This window comes from Nyctereutes procyonoides, unplaced genomic scaffold (assembly GCF_905146905.1).
Source record: "Nyctereutes procyonoides isolate TBG_1078 unplaced genomic scaffold, NYPRO_anot_genome, whole genome shotgun sequence".
Taxonomy (NCBI): domain Eukaryota; kingdom Metazoa; phylum Chordata; class Mammalia; order Carnivora; family Canidae; genus Nyctereutes; species Nyctereutes procyonoides.
Window position 1 is genome coordinate 3,168,521 of NW_026575129.1, and position 23,598 is coordinate 3,192,118.

At 35.5% G+C, this 23,598-nt stretch overlaps 1 protein-coding gene across 1 annotated transcript in view; it reads left to right on the top strand.

Annotated features, from left to right (window-relative positions):
* The window catches only part of SCAMP1 (secretory carrier membrane protein 1), a 118,122-nt gene extending 96,580 nt beyond the window's left edge, over positions 1-21,542 (top strand). Inside the window, exon 9 of the mRNA XM_055342306.1 lies at positions 18,579-21,542. Coding sequence (XP_055198281.1) covers positions 18,579-18,743 — 165 coding nt within the window. The 3' untranslated portion in view covers positions 18,744-21,542. The remainder of the gene's footprint in view (positions 1-18,578) is intronic.
* Positions 21,543-23,598: the final 2,056 nt, after the last annotated feature.

Genomic DNA, 23,598 nt, shown 5'->3' on the forward strand with positions numbered 1-23,598 from the left:
TTTATATAAAGTTTTATTGTGTCTTGGATACGTATTTTTGATATTCCACATGTGTTCAAACATGTAGATTCTACATAATATAGAAACCCTTGGAATAACCTCTCTGCTTTAAGATGATAAAGATTTTTTGGTGGGTCTCATTTTAAAGAAGAGAATTCCTTAGAACAGTTTTCTCTTTGTTTTTTTACTGTCTGGTAACTTGAGAATATGTACAAAGAATACTTAAAATAATTTTTTTTAACTTAGAATAATTGTGCCTTATATTTAAGAACACTTTGCACTCCTGAAATATTTTACTTACACTTTTGTCTTTTATTCTTCTCAAAACTGTGAAGCCTAGGCTGTGTTCTTTCTGCCCATATTTTGCTATTCATTTTCTCTCTTTTAAAAGCTTTTATTTCTTTTCTGAACTACACACACGTACTATCAAAACTCAGCCTCCGAAAGTTACTAAATTCTGTAGCCTTTTGCAATTACCTTTTTTTCTTGAACTCTGCAGTCTTCTATATTACAGTTGGCTCCTTTTCCTCAGACTTTGTAATTGTCTTCTGATTCTCCTGCCTTTGAGGCTGTTCTTTCTCCCTCATTTCTTTGTCCAGCTCCTAAGTATAGGTCTTCTAAATGCAATCAACTCTCTGCTTTTTGTGCCATATAATCTTTTTCTTTGGAGATGTTAGTATCTTCCATTTTTTTTTTTGGGGTTCCGTCTCTTCTCTGTTGTGGGTAACCTAGAATGTTGGAGTTGGAAGACATAATGCTTTGTATAAAAATCAACTTGCTGGCTTACCTAAGCACCTAAGGTGAGTGTTTAGATCTCCAGTTGATTGGTATCATCATCTCGCAGTAATGCATTAGCGACTCATCAGTTTCTTCTCAGAACTAGCTCTTCTTCCAAAAGAATACTCACAACACTATGAATAAATATTAAACCCCACTTAATTCTACACTTTAAAAGAGTAAATTGTATATTATGCAAATTTTTATCTCAGGGAAGCTGTTTTTTAAAAAGGAACATTTATTAAGTCCCTACTATAAATTTGGTAATGCTAAGTATTTTCTCATGATTCCGTTTAAATTTATGTCAGCACTTTGACTGCTTTTGATACTTTTTTTTTTTTAAGATTTTATTTATTTATGAAAGACACAGAGAGAAGCAGAGACATAGGCAAAGGGAGAGGCAGGCTCCATCCAGGGAGCCTGATGTGGGACTCGATCCCGGGACTACAGGATCATGCCCTGGGCTGAAGGCAGATGCTCAACCGCTGAGCCACCCAGGCGTCCCGGTTTTGATACTTTTTAAGTCACTTTCCTAGATACTTTTTTGAATCTTTTTCATTTTTTCTTCTTTTTGATTCCCGGCCTCAACTAGCCCAGAAATTTTTTTCAGGTCACTCAGACTCCCAACTTTCTTCAGTTTTATATGTAGTTACTATCTTAATCTTAAAAAACAAACAAACAAACAAACAAAAACCCAACACTCTGAAGATTTTTTTAGTGGACTGGGTTGGGAATGGGATTTTAGTAGTTGTACGAAATAGGGCTAGTGTTGACCTTTTACTGCTTCTGGATCCAGACTTTCTCCTCTAGTCAAACTGTATTTCTCAGTTTCTTTATATATATTACATACATTCCTTTGTTCCAGTTTATGTTCATCCTATGCTTCTTGACTCCTAGGTTGTTTCATCTTTTATGTCAATTGAAGACCTGCTAGTGTTCTTTCAAGATCTAGCTCAAGTCTTCATGTCTCTTTCACAGAATCTTTCTCATTACCCATGTGTTAGGGATCAGGTCATTCTTTTTTCTTTTTTTTTTCCCTTGGGGAATTTATTGTAGGTATTACTCACTGCAGCATTGGGACACAGGCCACTTTATATACCTTACATTCTGGGTACTCAACTTGTTAAAGTTCTTTTGGGTGAACATGTCTTTTAGCATTGGAATTAGAAGAGCAAGAACTTTGGAACCATACACTCAGATTGAAATTCTGGCTCCTTGACTTAGAGCTTTGTGAGCTGAGGCAGGCTTTTGTAACCACTCAGGTTCAGTGTCATCACCTATCCTCTAAGCCCCATTAGGGCAGAGACCTAGTCTGCTTTTTTTCGGGTTGTGTTTCTTACATCTGGAACAGTGACTGACAGTGTAGTCACTGTATGTGATAGGCACTCAAAGTATTTGTTGAATGTAGGAAGAAATGGGACTAGTAACTACTTCCATAATGTTGAGAAGAGGATTAAGTGAAACAGGGAACATGAGTTGCACAGCACAGGGCTTTCTCAATTAAAATTAACTTTTTTTTTTTTTCTGATCTTCTTGACCCCTTTATCAGTTTATATTGCAGGGTCTGACTTAGTGTCTACTTTTGTTTAGTAAATGCCTGTATCAATCAGTGTTGTACCAGGGAAACAGAACAAAGAGATTTATTGACAGGAATTGGCTTATGTGGTTGTGGTGACTTGCTAGGTTAGTCTGAAATCCATAGGGTAGACAGTCAGGGAAGGTTGGAAAATCTCAACCAGAAGCTGAAGTTCTAGTTGCAGGTGGGAGTTTTCTTCTTCCTCAGAGAAACCTTAGTTCTATTCTTAAGTCTTTCAGCTGATTGGATCAGGCCTACCTAGGTAACTCAGAATACTCTGATTTTCTTAAAGTCAACTGATTAGTAATCACATGCACAAAATACCTTCACAGCACACCTAGATTAGTGTTTGATTGATAACCGAAGACTATAGCTAGCCAAAGAAACCTGACTGTGACAACATTTCTTTGGACATTGCTTTAATTATTCCCTAAGTTCCGAATACAGTAGAGGGTTTTGTGATATGTTGCAGATTCCATTCATTTGTTAACCGTTTATTTTTATTTTTTTTTAATTTTATTTATTTATTTATTTATTTATTTATTTATTTATTTATTTATTTATTTATTTATTTATTTATTTATGAAAGTCACACATAGAGAGAGAGAGGCAGAGACACAGGCAGAGGGAGAGGGAGAAGCAGGCTCCATGCACCAGGAGCCCGATGTGGGATTCGATCCCGGGTCTCCAGGATCGCGCCCTGGGCCAAAGGCAGGCGCTAAACCGCTGCGCCACCCAGGGATCCCCTTGTTAACCATTTATGATGATGAGTTATGGGTCAAGTACTGCACTATGAGTTCAAAGAGCTCACTTTTTGGTGTGAAGGAGAAACAAGTGATTAGGTACCACAATTTACTGATTTAGTGGCTATTTATAGGGACAAGTATAGAGATCATAGAGGAGAGACACTTAAGTTTTGGAGATCTTGTTAGTAGTGAGGTTTTTAAAAGTATTATCTTAACTCCTGTTCATCATGGTATCTTAGCTATCTAAGTAAAGGAATTGGGAGAAGGGAGAGGGTAAGTAGATACCATGTAGCAGGGGTGCCTTTTTTATATTTAGTTGCAGAAATTAACTATATTCAGGGATTTAAAAGGAGCTCAGTATAGACGGGGAAATAAACCTGGTATGTGAATTGGCGGGGGGAATGTGGGGTGTTGTTTGTGGAGGACAGGGAAAGAGGAGGCTGCACACATAAGATATATTCTGCAGGATCTTGTAAGCTGGGAAAACTTGTTAAGAAGTTTGGATCTTCTCCAGAGTGGTGGTGAGCCACGGAAGAAGTTTCAAGAGGAAAGTAATGGAATTGATCAATTCGAGTTTTAGAAAGACTATTCTCTCTCTCTCTCTCTCTCTCTCTCTTTCTTTGTATATATTTTTATTGGGAGTTCCATTTGTCAACATATAGCATAACACCCAGTGCTCATCTCATCAGTTGCTCTCCTCAGTGCCCGTCACCCAGTCACCCCATCTCCCCGCCTGCCTTGCTTTCCACTACCCCTTGTTTGTTTCCCAGAGTTAGGAGTCTCTCATGTTCTGTCTCCCTCTCTGATATTTCCCACTCATTTTCTCTCCTTTCCCCTTTAATCCCTTTCACTATTTTTTATATTCCCCAAATGAATGAGGCCATACAATGTTTGTCCTTCTCCGATTGACTTACTTCACTCAGCATAATACCCTCCAGGTCCATCCACGTTGAAGCGAATAGTGGGTGGGTATTTGTTGTTTCTGATGGCTGAGTAATATTCCATTGTATATATAGACCACATCTACTTTATCCATTCATCTGTCGATGGACACCAAGGCTCCTTCCACAGTTTGGCTATTGTGGACATTGCTGCTATAAACATCGGGGTACAGGTGTCCTGCCGTTTCACTGCATCTATATCTTTGGGGTAAATCTCCAGCATTGCAATTGCTGGGTCGTAGGGCAGGTCTATTTTTAACTCTTTGAGGAACCTCCACACAGTTTTCCAGAGTGGCTCCACCAGTTCACATTCCCACCAACAGTGCAGGAGGGTTCCCCTTTCTCCACATCCTCTCCAACAGTTGTGGTTTCCTGCCTTGTTAATTTTCACCCTTCTCACTGGTGTGAAGTGGGATCTCTTTGGGGGTTTTGATTTGTATTTCCCTGATGGCCAGTGATGTGGAGCATTTTCTCATGTGCTTGTTGGCCATGTCTATGTCTTCCTCTGTGAGATTTCTGTTCATGTCTTCTGCCCATTTCATGATTGGATTGTTTGTTTCTTTGCTGTTGAGTTTAATAAGTTCTTTATAGATCTTGGAGACTAGCCCTTTATCTCATAGGTCATTTGCAAGTATCTTCTCCCATTCTGTAGGTTGTCTTTTAGGTTTGTTGACTGTTTCTTTTGCTGTGCAGAAGCTTTTGATCTTGATGAAGTCCCAATAATTCATTTTTGCTTTTGTTTCCCTTGCCTTCCTAGATGTATCTTGCAAGAAGTTGCTGTGGCCGAGGTCAAAAAGGGTGTTGCCTGTGTTCTCCTCTAGGATTTTCATGGATTCTTGTCTCACATTTAGAGCTTTCATCCATTTTGAGTTTATCTTTGTGTGTGGTGTAAGAGAGTGGTCTAGTTTCATTCTTCTGCATGTGGCGGTCCAATTTTCCCAGCACCATTTATTGAAGAGACTGACCTATTTCCAGTGGATAGTGTTTCCTGCTTTGTCGAATATTAGTTGACCATAGAGTTGAGGGTCCATTTCTGGGTTCTCTATTCTGTTCCATGGATCTATGTGTCTGTTTTTGTGCCAGTACCACACTGTCTTGATGATCACGGCTTTGTAGTACAACTTGAAATCTGGCATTGTGATGCCCCCAGCTCTGGTTTTCTTTATTAATATTCCCCTGGCTATTCGGGGTCTTTTCTGATTCCACACAAAGCTTAAGATGATTTGTTCCAACTCTCTGAAGAAAGTCAATGGAATTTTGATAGGGATTGCTTTAAATGTGTAAATTTCCCTGGGTAGCATTGACATTTTCACAATATTAATTCGTCCAATCCATGAGCATGGAATATTTTTCCGTCTCTTTGTGTCTTCCTCAATTTCTAGAAAGACTATTCTCAAATAGATTTGGCATTTGTGGGGCAGGATATATGGTACTAGAAGAAAAGAAGCCTGGGAGACAAGGTAGGAAGTTGGTGAGTCATGGTGGTGGCCAGAACTAATGAAGTGGCAGTGTGAAGTAACTATAGTCAAGGGAAAATGAGCAGTTAGTGATTGATTGGACCTGGGCCTGGAAGTGTAGGTTGAGGGAAGACTCAAGGAAGACACGAAGGCTTTTTTGATGGTGGGTCATTCAGGAAGAGAGTACAAGAAGAAGGAAAGATACATGGGCATCAGGACACCTGTCTGATTCAGTTGTTAGGGCATGTGACAATAACAGGGTCGTGAGTTCAAGTTCCACATTGGGTGGAAGCCTATATAAATACATAAATATTTTATATATTTAGGAGATATATGGGCATCAATTTTTTTTTAAAGATTTTATTTATTTATTCATGAGACACAGAGAGAGAGAGAGAGAGAGAGAGAGAGAGAGAGAGAGAGAGAGAGAGAGGGGCAGAGACACAGGCAGAGGGAGAAGCAGGCTTTATGCAGGGAGCCTGATGTGGGACTCAATTCCAGGTCTCCAGGATCAGGCCCTGGGTGGAAGGCAGCGCTAAACCGCTGAGCCACCCGGGCTGCCCATCAATTTATTTTCAACATTGAATCCAGAGGGTTTAAAATAACATTGGGGCACCAAAGTATAAACACATGGTAAGCTTTGGATGTTTAAGTTGGGAGCAAAGGAAAGAGCTTTAGGCGGGATTTCTAGACTTGGAAAGTAATGACTTCTTGATGTAAATGAAGCCTAGAAAGTGGGTAAGGTAGTGAGACCAGGTTAGAACACACTGCACATCTGCTGAGGAAAGAATGTGGAGGGAATTTTAACCAGTGGCGATGGTGGAGTATGTGGCACAGACAATTAATACAGTCTGAGTGTGGAGAAAGTGTTTATTCTGCAGCTGCTATGTGCAGCACTCCAAAGTCTTTGACCTGTAGTTTTGCCCCCAATACTTAATTCTTTAAGATCCAGCCCATTAAAGGAAAATTTTTAGTTGTGCTGATTGTATGCCAGGGCATTCAAAAGAAATACGATTGCTTCCCAAATAAATATATTAATATGGGAATTGTGCAGCATACTCCACTTTGGTTGACATTATTATTATTATTATTATTATTTATTTTGCCCCATAATTGAAGAAGTTACCAGTTAACTACTTTTATATGTATTCACTGTTGGTCAATGCAACACAAGTCCCTGAGCTTCTCTGAATCTCATATTCTAGTGAAATAGGAATTTAGATGAGATGATTTTCTGTATGATTTTATGAAGTACAATTCATGGGGATAATATAGGCTCAAATATAATTTTGGCTCACATTTCATACTTGTAGTGTAAAGGATTTCTCTTATTGTGGATAGAAATTGAGATCCAGGGATCCCTGGGTGGCGCAGCGGTTTGGCGCCTGCCTTTGACCCAGGGTGCGATCATGGAGACCCGGGATCAAATCCCTCGTCTGGCTCCCGGTGCATGGAGCCTGCTTCTCCCTCTGCCTGTGTGTCTGCCTCTCTCTCTCTCTCTGTGTGACTATCATAAATAAATAAAAATTTATAAAAAAAAAGAAATTGAGATCCAGTAAAAATGTCTAATTTTTAATTTTCTTTTCTACTCTTGCTTAAAACTGGCTTTCCTCTGTGTGTATGTAGCCATAGTTGCTAACCACTAGGGGTCAGGCTCTTCATAAACAGTTAATGCCCTCCAAAAGTTCCCAATGCACACTTCTTGCCTCTTGAATACTGTCACATGTTTTTAGACTATTCTGTGTCTCCAGCCCAGCTAAACATGCTTGGTGGTATATATTTATTTAAATTTTAATGAATACAATTCTTTTGGCATTCTGAAGCCTTGCATAATTAAGTAATCATTGCTATGTAAAGTGCCCAGTAAATGCTATGGTGTATCTCTGTTTCCTCCTAGTGTCACTTTATAAATGAAATTTGGAAAATTGAAATCCAAGAATATCTATTTCTTGACAGACAAGGGAACAGAACAGTTCAGCTCTTGCCTTTCACAGATAGATTTCTTAAGCTTTCACTTAGGTTGTTTCTAAAAGTTTTTTTTTTTTTTAAGGTCTTCTTTTTATAGTAAACAAATAGAATTGAGTAAATTTTGGACTAAGGGGGAAGTATTTTCAATGAATCATACCAGAGGAATCCAAAAATTTCTTTCTTTTAGTTGGTACTGGTATAGGAGTCAGAATAACTTAGTATGGAAGAGATAGATGATACATAATTTGTATTCCTTTTTAGGACTTTCGTTTTTTAAAGATTTTATTCATTTACTCATTAGAGAGAGAGGGGGGGGGCAGGCAGAGACACAGGCAGAGGGAGAAGCGAGCTCCATGCAGGTAGCCCGACGTGGGACTCTATCTCAGGTCTCCAGGGTCAGGCCCTGGGCCGAAGGTGGCGCTAAACCACTGAGTCACCGGGGCTGCCCTAGGATTTACTTTTGAATGAATATTTTTCCCATTAAATTTAAAACTGTTCATAGACATTTGTGTTCACAGTAATAAAGTGATTAATAACGTAGTTTTTTAAGCATTGCAAGAGAATTTTAGAAGAAAACTTATTTCAGGGGCACCTGGGTACATCAGTCAGTTAAGCATCTGCTTTCGGCTCTTGTGATCCCAGCTGAGTTGACTTCCTCCTCTGCCCCTGCCCCTACTTGTGCTTTCTCTCTTCACTGTCCCTGTCTCTCTCAATCCCTCTCTCAAATAGGTAAATACAATCTTAAAAAAAAAGAAAAAAACTGATTTCACTTTTTAAAAAAACAAGTTTCCTTAAATGATTGAAATTTTTTGAAAATGACAGTATATCCATTCTGGAAATACTTTTGTGTGAGAGTACAGAACTTGGGTGTATGAACCAGAATAATGACAAGTCTCATTGATTAGTTAAATTGGTGTTTTGTAGTAAATGCTCTGTGAACATATCCTCTTATATTTAAGTAATAGTCTTCTTTAGATTGAAAGTGATACTTTCACTTTCTTTGAAAATGCTCTTTCTTTCTTTCTTTCTTTCTTTCTTTCTTTCTTTCTTTCTTTCTTTCTTTCTTTCTGCTTTATTTGGATCTGGAACAGGATGCTAGTAACTTTTTTTTTTTTTAATAGTATGCTTACTTTGTCTCTCAATCTCTTTCTCTGAATCATCCAGCACTACAGATTTTCCTGATTATGAATCAATTTCATAGGATTCACATTGCCTGCGTTAAATGTGGGTCCACATGCTTGTTTTCTTCATTCAGAGGACACACAGTAGGTACAGTAATATTTTTGAGACCCTAGAAAAATTGGCACTCTGAGCAAGTATTTTATACCCTGTCCTCAAGTGGTATTCTTAGTATGTTCATTTTTTTCTGACTGCCCCCTACTTTTATTTTGTTATTCTTTTATGTAAGTACTAAGCTACTTTAATACATCCCAAATCAAGATTAATATGTCTAAATTATTGTAAATCATCTTTACTTAGGCATGTTCAAATTTGTTAGCTCTGGTAGTATTTATAATGCTGTACACATTTTTATCTAATCTTTATATGTTCATTTTTAACAACTTATGTTGAGTGATTATCATATGTAATTTATCCATTTTAAGCACGCAGTTCATTGTTTTTGATATTACATTATTTTTTCAAATTATGGCAAAATATATATAAAATTTACCATTTTAATCATCTTTAAGTGTACAATTAATTATACATTAATTGCATTAATTATATTCACTCTGTTATGTAACTGTAACCATTATTTCCCAAACTTTATCATGCCAAGCAGCACTCTGCAGTCATATAGCAATAGCTCTCCATTTCCCCCTACACCATGCTTGGCAAGCTCTAATCTACTTTCTGCCCCCAATGAATTTGCCTACTATAGATATTCCATATAAGTGGAATTTTTGGATATTTTCCTTTTGTGTCTGGATTATTTCACTTAGCATAAAGTTTTTAGGGTTCATCCATGTTGTATGTATCAGAATTTCACTCTTTTTATAGCTAAATATTCTGCACATATGTATTATATTGCTTTTATTAATCTGTGGATGGGTACTTGGGTTGTTTCTACCTTTTGGCTATTGTAAATAATGCTATGCTGAGTATTGGTGTACAAGAGCCTGTGCTAGTCCCTTTGCTTTGAATTCTTTTGGGTATATACTTAAGACGAAATGCTTGGTAGTCAAATGGTAATTCTATGTTTAGTTTTTTGAGAAACTACCAAACTTTTCTACAGTGGCCATACTGTTTTGCATCCCAATCAGCAATATAGCAATATACTATATTTTACTATATTTATATATTTTATATAGTATATTTTCCAATATACTGTGGAAACATATACTATATTTTCCATAGTATATTTCATACCACCCTAGTAGGTATGAAATATACTATGATCACTTTTAATTTTTAGTTTTTTTCCAAAACTGAAATTACTTCAATATGGTACATATGATTACATAAAAATTCAGTTTTCACAAATAGATTATACTATCTTCTAAACTTACTCATTACAGTTATTTATATCTAATCATCTGTATAAAATCATATATATTAATATATACTTAAATCATAAAGAAGAGAGCACTCAACATTGAAACTTACAATCAGTGAAATAAATATAAATAAGGAGTTAATAAATAAGCATAGTCATATTTTTAAACAGTATGTTGAGGACATTAAAAATTTTTGTTCTAAATACTTTTTACTTTTTATTAACTGAATTATAGTTGACATACAGTATTATATTAGTTTCAGGTGTACAAATAGTGATTTGACATTTGTAAACATTAGGGGGCTCCTGGGTGGCTCAGTTGGTTAAATATTGAACTCTTGATTTTGGCTTAGGTCATGATTTTCAGGGTTGTGAGGTTGAGCCCCCCACACTGGGCTCCGAACTGGATGTGATGCCTACTTAAGATTATCTTCCATGGAGATCCCTAGGTGGCTCAGCGGTTAAGCTCCTGCCTTTGGCCCAGGGCGTGATCCTGGATTCCCCCGTGAGATTGAGTCCTGCATTGGGGTTTCTGCATGGAGCCTGCTTTTCCCTCTGCCTGTGTCTCTGCCTCTCTCTCCGTGTCTCTCATGAATAAATAAATAAAGTCTTTTTTTTAAAAAGGTAAATAAACATTATGAAGTACTTTCCATGATAAGTATCGTTACCCTCTGTCAGCATACAAAGTTACACATACTTATTTTGTGACTGGAAATTTGTACCCTTAATCCCCTTCATGTATTTTGCCCATTCTTTCACTTCTGTACCACCTCTCCCAGGACCCCAGCAACCATCAATTTGTTCTCTGTATTTATGAGTCTCTGTTTTTTTTTTTTTTGTTGTTTGCTCATGTATTTTGTTTTTTAGATTATGCATGTAAGTGAAATCATATGGCATTTGTCTTTCTCTGACTTAAATTCACTTAGCATAATACCTTCTGGGTTCATCCATGTTGTTGAAAATGGCAAGATTGCAATCTTCTCTTGGCTGAGTAATATTACATTGTGTGTGTGTATATATATATATATATATATATATATATATCTCACATCTTTATTCATTTATCAGCAGATACTTAGATTTCTTTTATATCTTGGCTATTGTAAATAATATGCAACAAACATAGACGTGCATATATATCTTTTCAAATTTTGGGGTAAACAACCAGAAGTGGAATGACTGTCAGTATCATACGGTACTTCTATTTTTAGTTTTTTGAGGAATCTCCATACTGTTTTCCGTAGCTGCTATACCAGTTTACATGCCTACCAACAGCACAGGAAGGTTCCCTTTTCCCCACATTTTTGCCAACACTTGTTACGTCTTGTCTTTTTGAGGATAGCCATTTTGACTGGTGTGAAGTGGTATCTCATTGTGGTTTTGATTTGCATTTCCCTGATGATTAGTGATATTGAACATCTTTTCACATAGCTGTTGGCTATTTGTATGTTGTCTTTGGGAAAATGTCTATTCATGTTCTTCCCATTTTTTAATTGTTATTTGTTTTTTAAAAATTTTTATTTATTTATGAGAGAGAGAGAGAGAGAGAGAGAGAGGCGCAGAGACATAGGCAGAGGGAGAAGCAGGCTCCATGCACCGGGAGCCCGACGTGGGATTCGATCCCGGGTCTCCAGGATCGCGCCCTGGGCCAAAGGCAGGCGCCAAACCGCTGCGCCATCCAGGGATCCCTGTTATTTGTTTTTTTAAGTTGTATTGATTCTTTATATATTTTGGATATTAGTCTCTTATTTGTATCACTTGCACATATCTTCTCCCATTCAGTATGTATTACCTTTTCATTTAGTTGATGGTTTCCTTCACTGGCAAAAAGCTTTTTAGTTTGATGTAGTCCCAGTTTATTTTTGCTTTTGTTACACTTGTATGAGGAGATATATCCAAAAAAAATATAGCTAAGATTAATGTCCAAGAGTTTACTGCCTATGTTTTCTTTTAGGAGTTTTATGGCTTCAAGTCTTACATTATGTGTTTAATCTATTTTGAATTTATTTTTATGTATGGTCTGAGAAAGTGGTCCAGTTTCATTCTTATGCATATAGCTGTCCAGTTTTCCCAGTACCATTTATTGAAGAGAAGGTCTTTTCCTCACTGTATATTTTTAACCTCCTTTGTCACAGATTAATTAAGCATATAAGAATGGGTTTATTTCTAGGCTCTGTAAGATGTTCCATTATTCTGTGTCTCTCTCTTTGTGCCAGTATTGTACTGTTTTGATTACCATAGGTTTGTAGTAGAGCTTGAATCTGGAATTGTGATACTCTTGGCTTTGTTGTTCTTTGTCAAGATTGCTTTGGCTATTTGGGGTCTTTTGTGGTTCTGTATAAATTTTAGGATTATTCTAGTTTTCTGAAAAATTCTGAGATTTCATTAAATCTGTAAATTACTTTGGAAAGTTTGAGCATTTTAACAATATTCTTTGACTCCATGAGCATGATTTATCTTTCCATTAGTTTGTATCATAATCAGTTCATTTCATCAGTGTTTTATAGTTTTCATTATATGGTTCTTTTACTTCCTTGGTTAAGTTTATTCCTAGGTATTCTTCTTCTTTTTTTGATGTATTTGTAAATGGGATTACTTTCATAATTCTCTTTCTTCTAGTTTATTGTTAGTGTATAGATTTCTGTATATTAATTTTCTGTCTTGCAACTTTACCGAATTCAGTTTTTTTGACGGAATCTTTAGGAATATTATCATGTTATCTGTGAATAGTGACAGAGTTAACTTCTTCCTTACCGATGTGGATGCCTTTTTTTTTTTTCCTTGTCTGATTTTTGTGACTAAGACTTTCAGTACCATGTTGAATAAAAAAGGCAGGAGTGGACATTCTTGTCTTGTTCCTCATCTTAGAGGAAAAGCTTTCACTTTTTCATCACTGAGTATGTTAGCTGAGGGTTTGTCATATATGGACTTTATCATGTTGAAGTATGCTTTCTCTTTACCCACTTTGTTGAGAGTTTTTATCATGAATGATGCTGAATCTTGTGAAGTGATTTTTCTACAACTGTTGAGATGATGATGTGATTCTTAATCATTCATTTTGCTGATCTGGTGTATCATGTTGATTGATTTGAAGACCTTGAACCATCTTTCATCTCTAGAATAAATCTCACTTGATCATGGTGAATAATCCTTTTAATGTATTGTTGAATTTGGTTTGCTAATTATTTTGAGGATTGTTGCATATGTGTTCATCAGGGATATTGGCCTGGAATTAATTAATTAATTTCTCTTTCTTTCTTTCTTTCTTTCTTTCTTTCTTTCTTTCTTTCTTTCTTTCTTCAGTGTCTTTGATTTGGGATACTAAATGAGTAATGCTGGCCTCATATAATGAATGTGGAAGCATTTCTTCTCCTCAATATTTTGGACTAGTTTGAGAAGAATAGGTATTAATTAGCTCTTCTTTAAATGTTTGGTAAAACTCACAGTGAAGCCACCCAGTCCTCAACTTTTGTTCGTTGGGAGTTTTTTGTTATTATTGATTCAGTTTCGTTACTAGTAATTAGTCTGTTCAGATTTTCTATTTATTTCTGATTTAGTCTTGGAAGGTTTGTATGTTTTTAGGAATTTATCCATTTCATCTGGGTTGTCCAGTTTGTTGATATATAATTTTTCATAGTAGTCTCTTGTAATCTTTTGTATTTCTGTAGTGTTGGATATAATTTGTCCTTTTTTATTTCGGATTTTGAGTCCTCTTTTTTTTGCTTGATGTATCTGTAAAGATTTATCTATCAATTTTGTTTATCTTTTAAAAGAACTGGTTTTTAGTTTCATTAATTTTTTTTCTGTTTTTTTTTTTTTTTAATTTTTATTTATTTATGATAGTCACACAGAATGAGAGAGAGAGGCAGAGACACAGGCAGAGGGAGAAGCAGGCTCCATGCACCGGGAGCCCGACGTGGGATTCGATCCCGGGTCTCCAGGATCGTGCCCTGGGCCAAAGGCAGGCGCTAAACTGCTGCGCCACCCAGGGATCCCTTTTTTTTTCTGTTTTTGTCTCTATTTTGTCTGTTTCCATTATCTTTATTATGTCTTTGCTTTACTTACAGTGGGTGTTGTTTGGTTGGTTTTTAGTACCTTTAGGTGTAAGGTTAGATTGTTTGAGATTATTCTAGTTTCCTGGAGGTTGCTCATATTGCTTTAAACTTTTTTCTGAGGTCGTCTTTTGCTTTGTCTCAAAGATTTTGAACTGTCGGGTTTCCATTTTCATTTGTCCAAATGTATTTTTTCCCCCCTCTCTGATGCCTTTGTTGACCCATTGGTTGTTTGGTAACCTGTTGTTTAGCCTCTTTGTATTTGTGTTTTTGTCTAGTTTTTTCCTTGTAATTGATTTTAGTTTAATACCATTGTGGTCAGGAAGGATACTCGATATAATTTTAGTCTTCTTAAATTTATGGAGTTTTATGGCTTAGTATGTGATCTGTCCTGGACAGTGTTCCATGTGTAGTTTATTTTATTTTTCCGTGTGTAGTTTAAAAGAATGTGTGTTCTGCTGTTTTTGATGTGGTGTTCTGTGTATATCTGTTAAGTCCATTTAGCCTAATGTGTCCTTCAAAGCCACTCCTTTCTTGATTGATTGATTTTCTGCCTGAATGGTCCTATCTATTGATGTCAGTTTAAAGTTCCCTGGTTATGTTCACTTTTAAAACAACCTGTAAAGTAATTATAAACTAAGCAATTTACTTTGTTACACAGATACAGTCTGCTAGAGCATTTGGGCCATTTGTTTAATCTCGGCAGCCCGGGTGGCTCAGTGGTTTAGTACCTGCCTTCAGCCCAGGGCATGATCCTGGAGACCCGGGATCGAGTCCCACGTTGGGCTCACTGAATAAAAATATATGTATATATGGAATGGATCCCAAGCAGGGATCAAAAAAAAAATCTTTTTTTAAATTTTACTTATTTATTCATGAGTGACACCGAGAGGAAGAAAGGCAGAGACGCAGGCAGAGGGAGAAGCAGGCTCCATGCAGGGAGCCCGACGTCTCCAGGATCACGCCCTGGGCTGAAGGCAGGCGCTAAACCGCTGAGCCACCCAGGGATCCCAGGGATCAAAAAAAGAAAAAGAAAAAAATCCCTAATAGATAAACAATTAATTATATAGTGGCTTCTATGACAAGTCACTATGCCCTATTGTTGTTGTTTTAAAGTAAGCTCTACACCCAGTGTGGAGCTTGAACTCGTGATCCCAAGATCAAAAGTTGCATGCTCGGGCAGCCCAGGTGGCTCAGTGGTTTAGTGCCACCTTTAGCCCAGGGCCTGACCTGGAGACCTGGGATCGAGTCCTGTGTCGGGCTCCCTGCATGGAGCCTGCTTCTCCCTCTGCCTGTGTCTCTGCCTCTCTATCTGTGTCTCTCATGAATAAATAAATAAAATTAAATTTAAAAAGGGTTAAATATATATATATATATATAAAGAGTTGCATACTCTGGGACAGAGCAAGACAGGTACCTTAGCAAGTTACTATGTCTATCTAATGGGATATAACAATGAGTAGAAATGTATACCTACAAACCCTACAAATGAAAAAAGCATGGTATATATCCATAAAAGATGTACAAGGTATTGGAGGTGCTCACAATAGGGAGAGCCACAACTTGGTCAGGCAGAAAGAGAACAGCAGTATATGAGATAGGCCTTGAAAGATGAGTGGGATTTCAATAGTGTGAAACTAGAGTATTAATCAGGAGGTTACAGAAGAGGTATCTGACCCAGATCAATAGACAGTTCACAGATGGCTTATAGGAAATGTTTAATTGAAAATGTTAGGCTAAGAGATCCATAAGTTTTTTTTTTTAAAAACTCAAAAATCAAAATTTCAAAAATTCATCTTTGTTTTTTCCCCAGTTTTAAAAAAGTTAAAATAATTTTGGTATAACAGGCATCTTATATTAATAAAAACATCATTTCTTGAAACTGTATTCTTTAAGCTTTAATGGAAATATATGTTTGGGATTATTTTGTTTAAGTACTGTACCATGGTTCTTTACTTTCCATAGTATATAGTATATAATTTTTGTGTCATATAACAGCACAGTATACACTGATACATTTTTGAAGATACATTAAGAAAGCAAGATTGCCTCTGGAGCTGTATCTTGGCTGTGACACTTCCACAGTTTTTTAAAAATTAATTTTAATTTTTATTACATTTTACATATTAAATATTTACATAATTCTCATTTGATCCTTAGAAAAACTCTGAGAGGGCAACAAATACTTGTTTCAGGGGAAGTAAACTTGAGGTTTGTTTTTTTTTTTAAGATTTATTTATTTGAGAGAGAAACAGTGAAAGAGAGAACATGAGAGTGGGGAGGATCAGAGGGAGAAGCAGACTCCTTGGTGAGTGAGGAGCCCTGGGTTTTAATCCTGGGACTCTGTGATCATGACCCAAGCCAAAGGCAGATGCCCAACTGACTGAGCCACCCAGGTGTTCTAAACTTGAGGTTTTGAGTGGTGACCAGCTGGGTAGAAAGTAGTGTAGTAAGCAGATACCAAATCTAGTGTTCTTTCTGTGTTGCTCCTAGAACAAAATATTTAGGTTAATGCAATATTTATAACTGGAAGAGATAGCAAGTATTTAAGCTGTCTACTTTTTAAAAATTGTAATATTTTATCATAAAGCTTTGTCCTTGATTTCATAAGGAATATGAGCTATCAGTAGATACCACTCTGAAACACAGCAGGGAAATGATGGGCTTTTCAAGATAGTGATACTTAAAATTAGCCTGTCATGTTGGAGCACTGATCGAAGAATCATTCTTTTCACATGGATCTAATGGGTTTCATACAGTATTTGAGCATTATGCACTGAATGCATATGTAATCTTTTCCCTCTAGGTGGCTCTCTGAGTCTATATAGATTTGTACTATTGAGTACTGTGTACACACCTACCTTTATTTTGCCTTCCTGCTTTGTGAGACTATGCATTACATTTTAATGTTCAGTTAACCAACATGTGAAAAAGTCATTTTCTCATCATTGTCTCAAAGTATTAAAAGAATTAAATTATGATAGGACTCTAGTACTAGAAGAATAGAACTTTAGGGTTTACCTAAAGTGTACTTGTTAGCACTCTCTTCCTCTCCCTGACCCCTTTACACTTTGTTCCACTATAAAATGGCATTTGCTTTCACCACTGTGTTAGAAGAACTCAGGGCTGTTGGAGTATTTTTATCTTTACCCTGGGCAGCTCTTCACTCCTTAATGTGGCTTTCTTCCCTAGGCATCTGTGAAGTCTCTGGCTTTTCCCGTTTCTCTTTTAATTATTCCTTGTTGTTGTGGGTATCTCTCAAATACTGATATCTTAACAGTCTTTGGTACTTGACTCTTTTTTTTTCCTCCGTGGAAAAAATTTCATTTATGTTAGAGTTGCAGCTACCATTGCTGTGCCATTGCTTTTCAAGTCCATTTCCTGCCCATTCCTCTGTTGAGCTCCAGACGAAATCTTCAGCTGCCTGCTGTAGCAGGTCTAGAGCAAGTATCCAGTAGACATTTGTGGAATATATGAATATTTAGAACTTAGCATCTCATTTCCCCTCTAAACCAACCTATCTTTTCTATTCTGTCTTCTTGAAACAACTTCCCAGTGTCCAAGCTTGACTTAAAAATCTTTGACACATTCTACTTTTCCTTACTCCATATTTATTCCACAAGTAATCAGTCCCTACCTATATAGGACTGGGAAGAAGACTGACTTGGGTGCACTGTCCCCAATCTTCCAGATCTGCTTTGATTGCATTCAAGGCCGGCTTTATTTAGACCTCATCAAAATGTAGTATAAGTTCCCTTTCTGTCTCTTCCTCCCTCCCCCTAAGTTTGTAAGCATGTAATAAATAAACATCTAGTTTGTTTTATTACTTCTTTTCTCAAATGTGTATTAAATTGGCTGATGTTATGTATTGGTGCACTTCATAGTTTATGCATCTTGAAACTTATGCTAATAGAGTTATTTTTGAACCTTGCTCTTGCAAACAAATCCCAAAGATTTAACTGATAAATCAGTATGGGTGGACAGTTCCCAAAACTTTTCCTTTGTAAATCCTTTAGGACTTGACCATACACAAAAAGTAAAATGGTATATGGAGTGAGAGAGGATAGCAGCAGCATCTCTAAAATATAAATAGTATTTGGTATATTAAATGATAAAATGATAGCATTTGATTATAATAAGGTTAGTGGTTTATATGTAGCCAACATAGAAATAGATAAGGTATTATTCTCTCCGAATTGTCTAAGGTAGTCAATTAATATATCAAAGTCTGAATGTCTCTTCTTATATTTAAACCATTCTCTGTAATAAATAAGTAGGAACAGCAAGAAACATAGCCTTTTGCTTTTGGTTAAGAAGTTTTTACAGTTGGTTTAGCATAAACATAAGTATCTCTTGTGCTTTGGAGATAAAATGGAAGTGTCTTTGTTAGGAAAATATTTAAATACAAGATTGTGTACTGGTGTCATGGCTGATGTTCTTGACCTTAGGAATCATGGCTACAGTCTATTTTATCTCTGCGTAAAATTGAGATTAATTGAAGAGTTGCTGAAAATGAATGTATAGATTACCACTTACTTTGTCCCACTTTTTTGTGCCTCCATAGGTACACGGACTATACCGCACAACAGGTGCTAGTTTTGAGAAAGCCCAACAGGAATTTGCAACAGGTGTGATGTCCAACAAAACTGTCCAGACTGCAGCTGCAAATGCAGCTTCAAGTGCAGCAACTAGTGCAGCCCAGAATGCTTTCAAGGGTAACCAGATTTAGAGAACCCTCCAATAATACACTGGTATCTTCTGACTGTACTTTTTCTCCAGTTACTGTATTCTATAAATATTTTTATGTTCAAAACACAGTACACATGGCATGTATATTTCCTGTTCACTTGTGCATGGGCTAAAACCAGAAAAACTTCCTTGTCTTATTATTTACCTAGCAGTTTAATATTTTGGCGCCCCCTGCAGAAAAAATATCACATGCTAAATAAATATTCTCCATATTTTTTGGGGGATGAATGTTCAGCAAATTATTTCAGTGGTGACACACTGAAATTAATATGATACTTATGATTAAAAATGCATTTAGTACTAGCTGCAGTCTTTCAAGAATCTTAGACTTAAAAGATTACATATTGGAGCATTAAGATGATACTTCATTCTGTTTTCCACATTTATATTGGAAGAAATAGGCCATCAGGGACTTAGGGGTGTTAAAATTGGCTTGCTTTTTAGCAGTTTTAGTCACCAGTGAAGAGCCTGTGTGCATTTCGTAGTAGATCATGTAAATTTATCCTTTTATTTTTGTTCCTTTTTTTCTTTTTAGAGTAGTTGATATTTTGATATCAATCTCTGATCTTGCATGGGCACCACATTTCTTAAAAGAATTAGTATTTTGGCTTCTGCACTGCTTATGGTTTTAAGATTAGGGAGTTGCAGGTAGAATCAAAGAAGTGGTTTTCTGCAATAGTTTCTTCTAAATAAAAATTTATTGGGATGCAATTTGAGAACATAATATGCAGTGCATTATCCAAAAAAGGGTAGATAATCAATGGAATAGAATGTAGTGATGATAATACTGTTGTGTTTTTTTTTTTTAAATTTTCAGTATTCGTATCATAGTAGAATATTACTGTATGGAAACTTTGGTATATTCTTGTGGCTACTCATTTTAACTGAATTGAGATTGTGTTTGGCAGCTCTTTTTTGGGGAGTGTGTGTGTAATTTTTAACAGAGGCATTAAAGTCTAGACTAACTCCTTGTCCAAAAAGAACATACAGTATTTCAGGGATTTTTCTTTTAGCCTCTCAGCTGTAGTGGGATTAAAAATAAAAAGACGCTGTTGTTTCACATATACTTGAATCCCTAATGCACTTCAGTCTTTCAATTTTTGACACAGACTGAATACATTAAAAATTTTCAGCAATAGAAAAAATATTTAACCTGCACCCAGCAAGAAAATACAAATACAGTTAAATGCATTAAGTATAAATATAACCACATTAAAATTGTTACTATGCAGCATTGGATTTCATTCTTAAGGTCTACTTGGTTTGAAACTTTAAATCATTTTTAATAGTGATTAAATGACCCAAAGACATTTGTAAAGTCATTATATACTATGTTTTGGAAGTTGTTAGCTAATTTACGATTGCAGAATAATCAGTGATTTCTTCAACTTGACTTTAAGTAAGGATAGTCTATTGGATTATATTATTTGAGACTGCAGATCCTTTCTAAAAAGAATCAAATGGGCACATAAATGGTTAAGTCACTTTCATTCTTTTCCCCAAATCTGGAGATAAATGAATTTTATGGGGGTGGGATGATGAGTTCTCACTATGAGGGAAGCTTTGGTTCATCTAGATAGTGTTTACATTTGATTTAGTTGGGATTTATTAAAGTAATATACTTGGAAGATATTTCCTTTATTCTGATTAAAATAGGATTTAGAATATGAATTTAAAGCTGTTTTTATGAATATTTCTGATCAGTGATAATCTCCCTACTTTCTCAAACAAATAAGCCAGTTCAAGTTTTTCAGATTCTATAATCTTACAGAAAATCTGTTTTATCACAGTGTGCTGTATGAGTGTGTATTTAACAGACATTCAAAACATTAACCACAAAATACAATACTTATGTTCATCATTAATTTATATTTCAAGTCCATTTCTTTTTTTCTTTCAACTACAAATGAATATAGAGACTTGAAAAATACTGAGATACTTTCCTTCAAGAATAGGAGGGCTTCTCTCTGTCTTGCAGAAATCCCCAAAGTGGCTTTGTTAAATAGCAAATAATTAAAACCAACAGTACCTTTTTGTGTGTGGGTGGGGAAGATGTTTTAAAATCCAGTTTCTTGGGTTAATACAAGCTTATGAGAGAATTGTTTTTTAAAAACATAAATGTGCATTAAAATGATGGCAATACTAACAGTTTGATAAGGCATAGGGATTTTAAATTCTTAATATTCACTGTTCTTCTAACAATAGTAAATGGTCACATTTTCCAGCAAGAGATTGACATTTGTTAATTTTTTATATTTAATACTAACATGACCCAGTATCACAGTCATGAAATGGTCTTCATTGTTGTAAGCATTCGTGTCCTTTTTCAGTTTGCAATATATTAAGTTGTGGCTGTTTTATTTCAAACTAAAATTTGAACACTGGAAAATGATTGCTCAGTGATTTGTAATTTGGGACTTGGATTATTTATCTAGGGATGTTTGTATATTTTGTCAATGAATAATACTGCGCTGCCATCATAGTGAGCGTCATGGTTCTATATAAATGCTCTCCATCTGTCCCTCTAATGTTGCATGTTTTCAGTGCTTTGGAAGTTTTGTATATTTATTGTATTAACACAGAGTGTCATAAAATAAAATGCTGTTTACTGGATGTTAGTTTGTCTAATTTTAAAAACCTATATTAGCATTTCAGAGTTAGAGATTATGCTGTGGGTTTAATGTATATAGAAATTTCACCTTTGATTTTTAAAGAGTCTGTATAGCTCTATCATGTGCTGAATAAAATAAATAATATAAAAGACTTCATTTAAAACTGAGCAGCATAAAATGACATTTTTTTTTATTAGACCTTTTAGGTGGTGGAACATGAGCTTCCCTCATATATTTTGATCACTTTAAGGTGAAAATATACATACTATCTAGAAGTTTGGGAGGTTCAAACTGGAAAGCCTGTTTTGTGGCTCAGGTTTTTCCTTGGGGGTTAAAATGGATGCTCTGTACTAGTATTGTATTGATTAGCTTAGACTTGTGTTCTATTTCCTAACCTAGCTACGTGTCATTGTGTTTTGTGTACCGATGAGAGTACCTATTTGTGTATTGTTGGATTTTTCACTTGGTTATCTAAAGAGGATGTAAAAATCTTAAATGTTCATGGTGAATCTTATTTTAAGAAATACTGTTAAGTTAAAATAGGAACAGCATTTAAAATTTTCTGGGTGTTATCTAAAGAGTGAGTAGATTTTAATTGGATATATCTTCTGTAAATCATGTTGAGCTAATATATGATTTACATTTCCAGTGAATCTGTTAAATTGAGTTTATTAGTTTCTGTAATTTATTTGTACTAGCATAATACTTTTATACTTACTGCTATTATCTTTTTCTGAAAATGCTGACATATTAGCATTTAATTTTATGCCTTTATTGATAAAAATCTGTGTTTAGACTGTTTATATGAGAGTTTGTTACAGTTTTGCACATTTTTCCCGTTACAATTACCGTGGCCGTCAGACACCATTTCACTGTATTTCCTTCTATTTTTCCTTTAAGAAAAATGTGTAGAGAGATTTTTTGATTCTATGTGATTAAGACCTTTAGAAGTGAAATAAAAGTAGTTAATGTAAAAATAATTGATGGTTAAGAATAAAAAAAATGCCTTACTTTGATAGATTTTCAAGTACCGTAATATACATTTATTTAGAGTAGAATAATATATTGTAAAACATTAGAGTTGTTTTAAATACTTGTTTATTAAACTAAAAAGTTAAATCTCAATGGTTCAATATTTTAGAAAGTGAAGTATTTCCACTAGAATTTTCGGGTACACTTTATAAAACTGCATGCTATTTGTATTGATGATTGTTTGCAAACCTTACTTTAGGGCCTTATCACAGTACATAGAGAGCTAGAAAGAAATCTATAGAAATTTTCTAAGCCAGACGTTGCCACCAATCTATACTAGGTAATTAGATATCTTTAATTTAAAGATTCTGGGAAAATAGGGAAAGACTCTTCTCTAGTGTTCTTACCCTTCGTGTTGGTTTCATATTTATAGTTTAACTTTGTGGTTTTGGAAGGACAAAGCCTTCAATGTGTAAAATTTTCTTTAGCACTCTTTATGTTTTCAAATGGCAAGGGAGATGGGAGCCACCATGGAGCAGTGCAGTGAGTGTTAAATTTTATGTTTATCTAAATCTTGATTTGTTTTTCAGCTTACTTTTCTTTAATTTATTTTAAGTTTTCTTTAATTTTTATTTTTTTATTCAGTGATCACTACAACTCATGTGGGGCTTGAATTTAGGAACCTGAGATTAAGAGTTGCATGCTCTGCAGACTGAACCAGCCAGGCACCCCATCAGCTATGTTTCTGGGCTTTGTATGGCTAATTGGTGTAGTTAAAACCTTCCTGCCACTAAAACCAATTTTATCTTTTCTCCAATAGGACATCCTCTTTAACCTAGTAAGGTTTCATACACTTGTATAAGATTACCATGAAATTATTTTCTCTACAGTTACAATTTGTAGAATCATAGTATGGAAATTTTATTTTTTAATTCTTTAGTTGTTGATAGCCCTTACATGTAATCCTAGAATTCCTCCAGAACTCATTTAATATTTTGTAGGCCAGTGATTCTCAGGATAAATTCTAGTTGTGAGTAGTTGTTACAGGTGGCAGTTTATAGTATTCTTCAGCTATTTCTTCATCCCCAAATCACTGTCTTTTATCTGGTCATCATAGTATTTCCTGTAGTATGATACTCCACACAAAAACTCAGTCCACTGGTCATACACATTCCTCAAACTAATTGTTACTAGTTTGCAAGTCACGTATACCTGTTAGAGGACAATTGGAAAATAATCAATGAGAAAAAA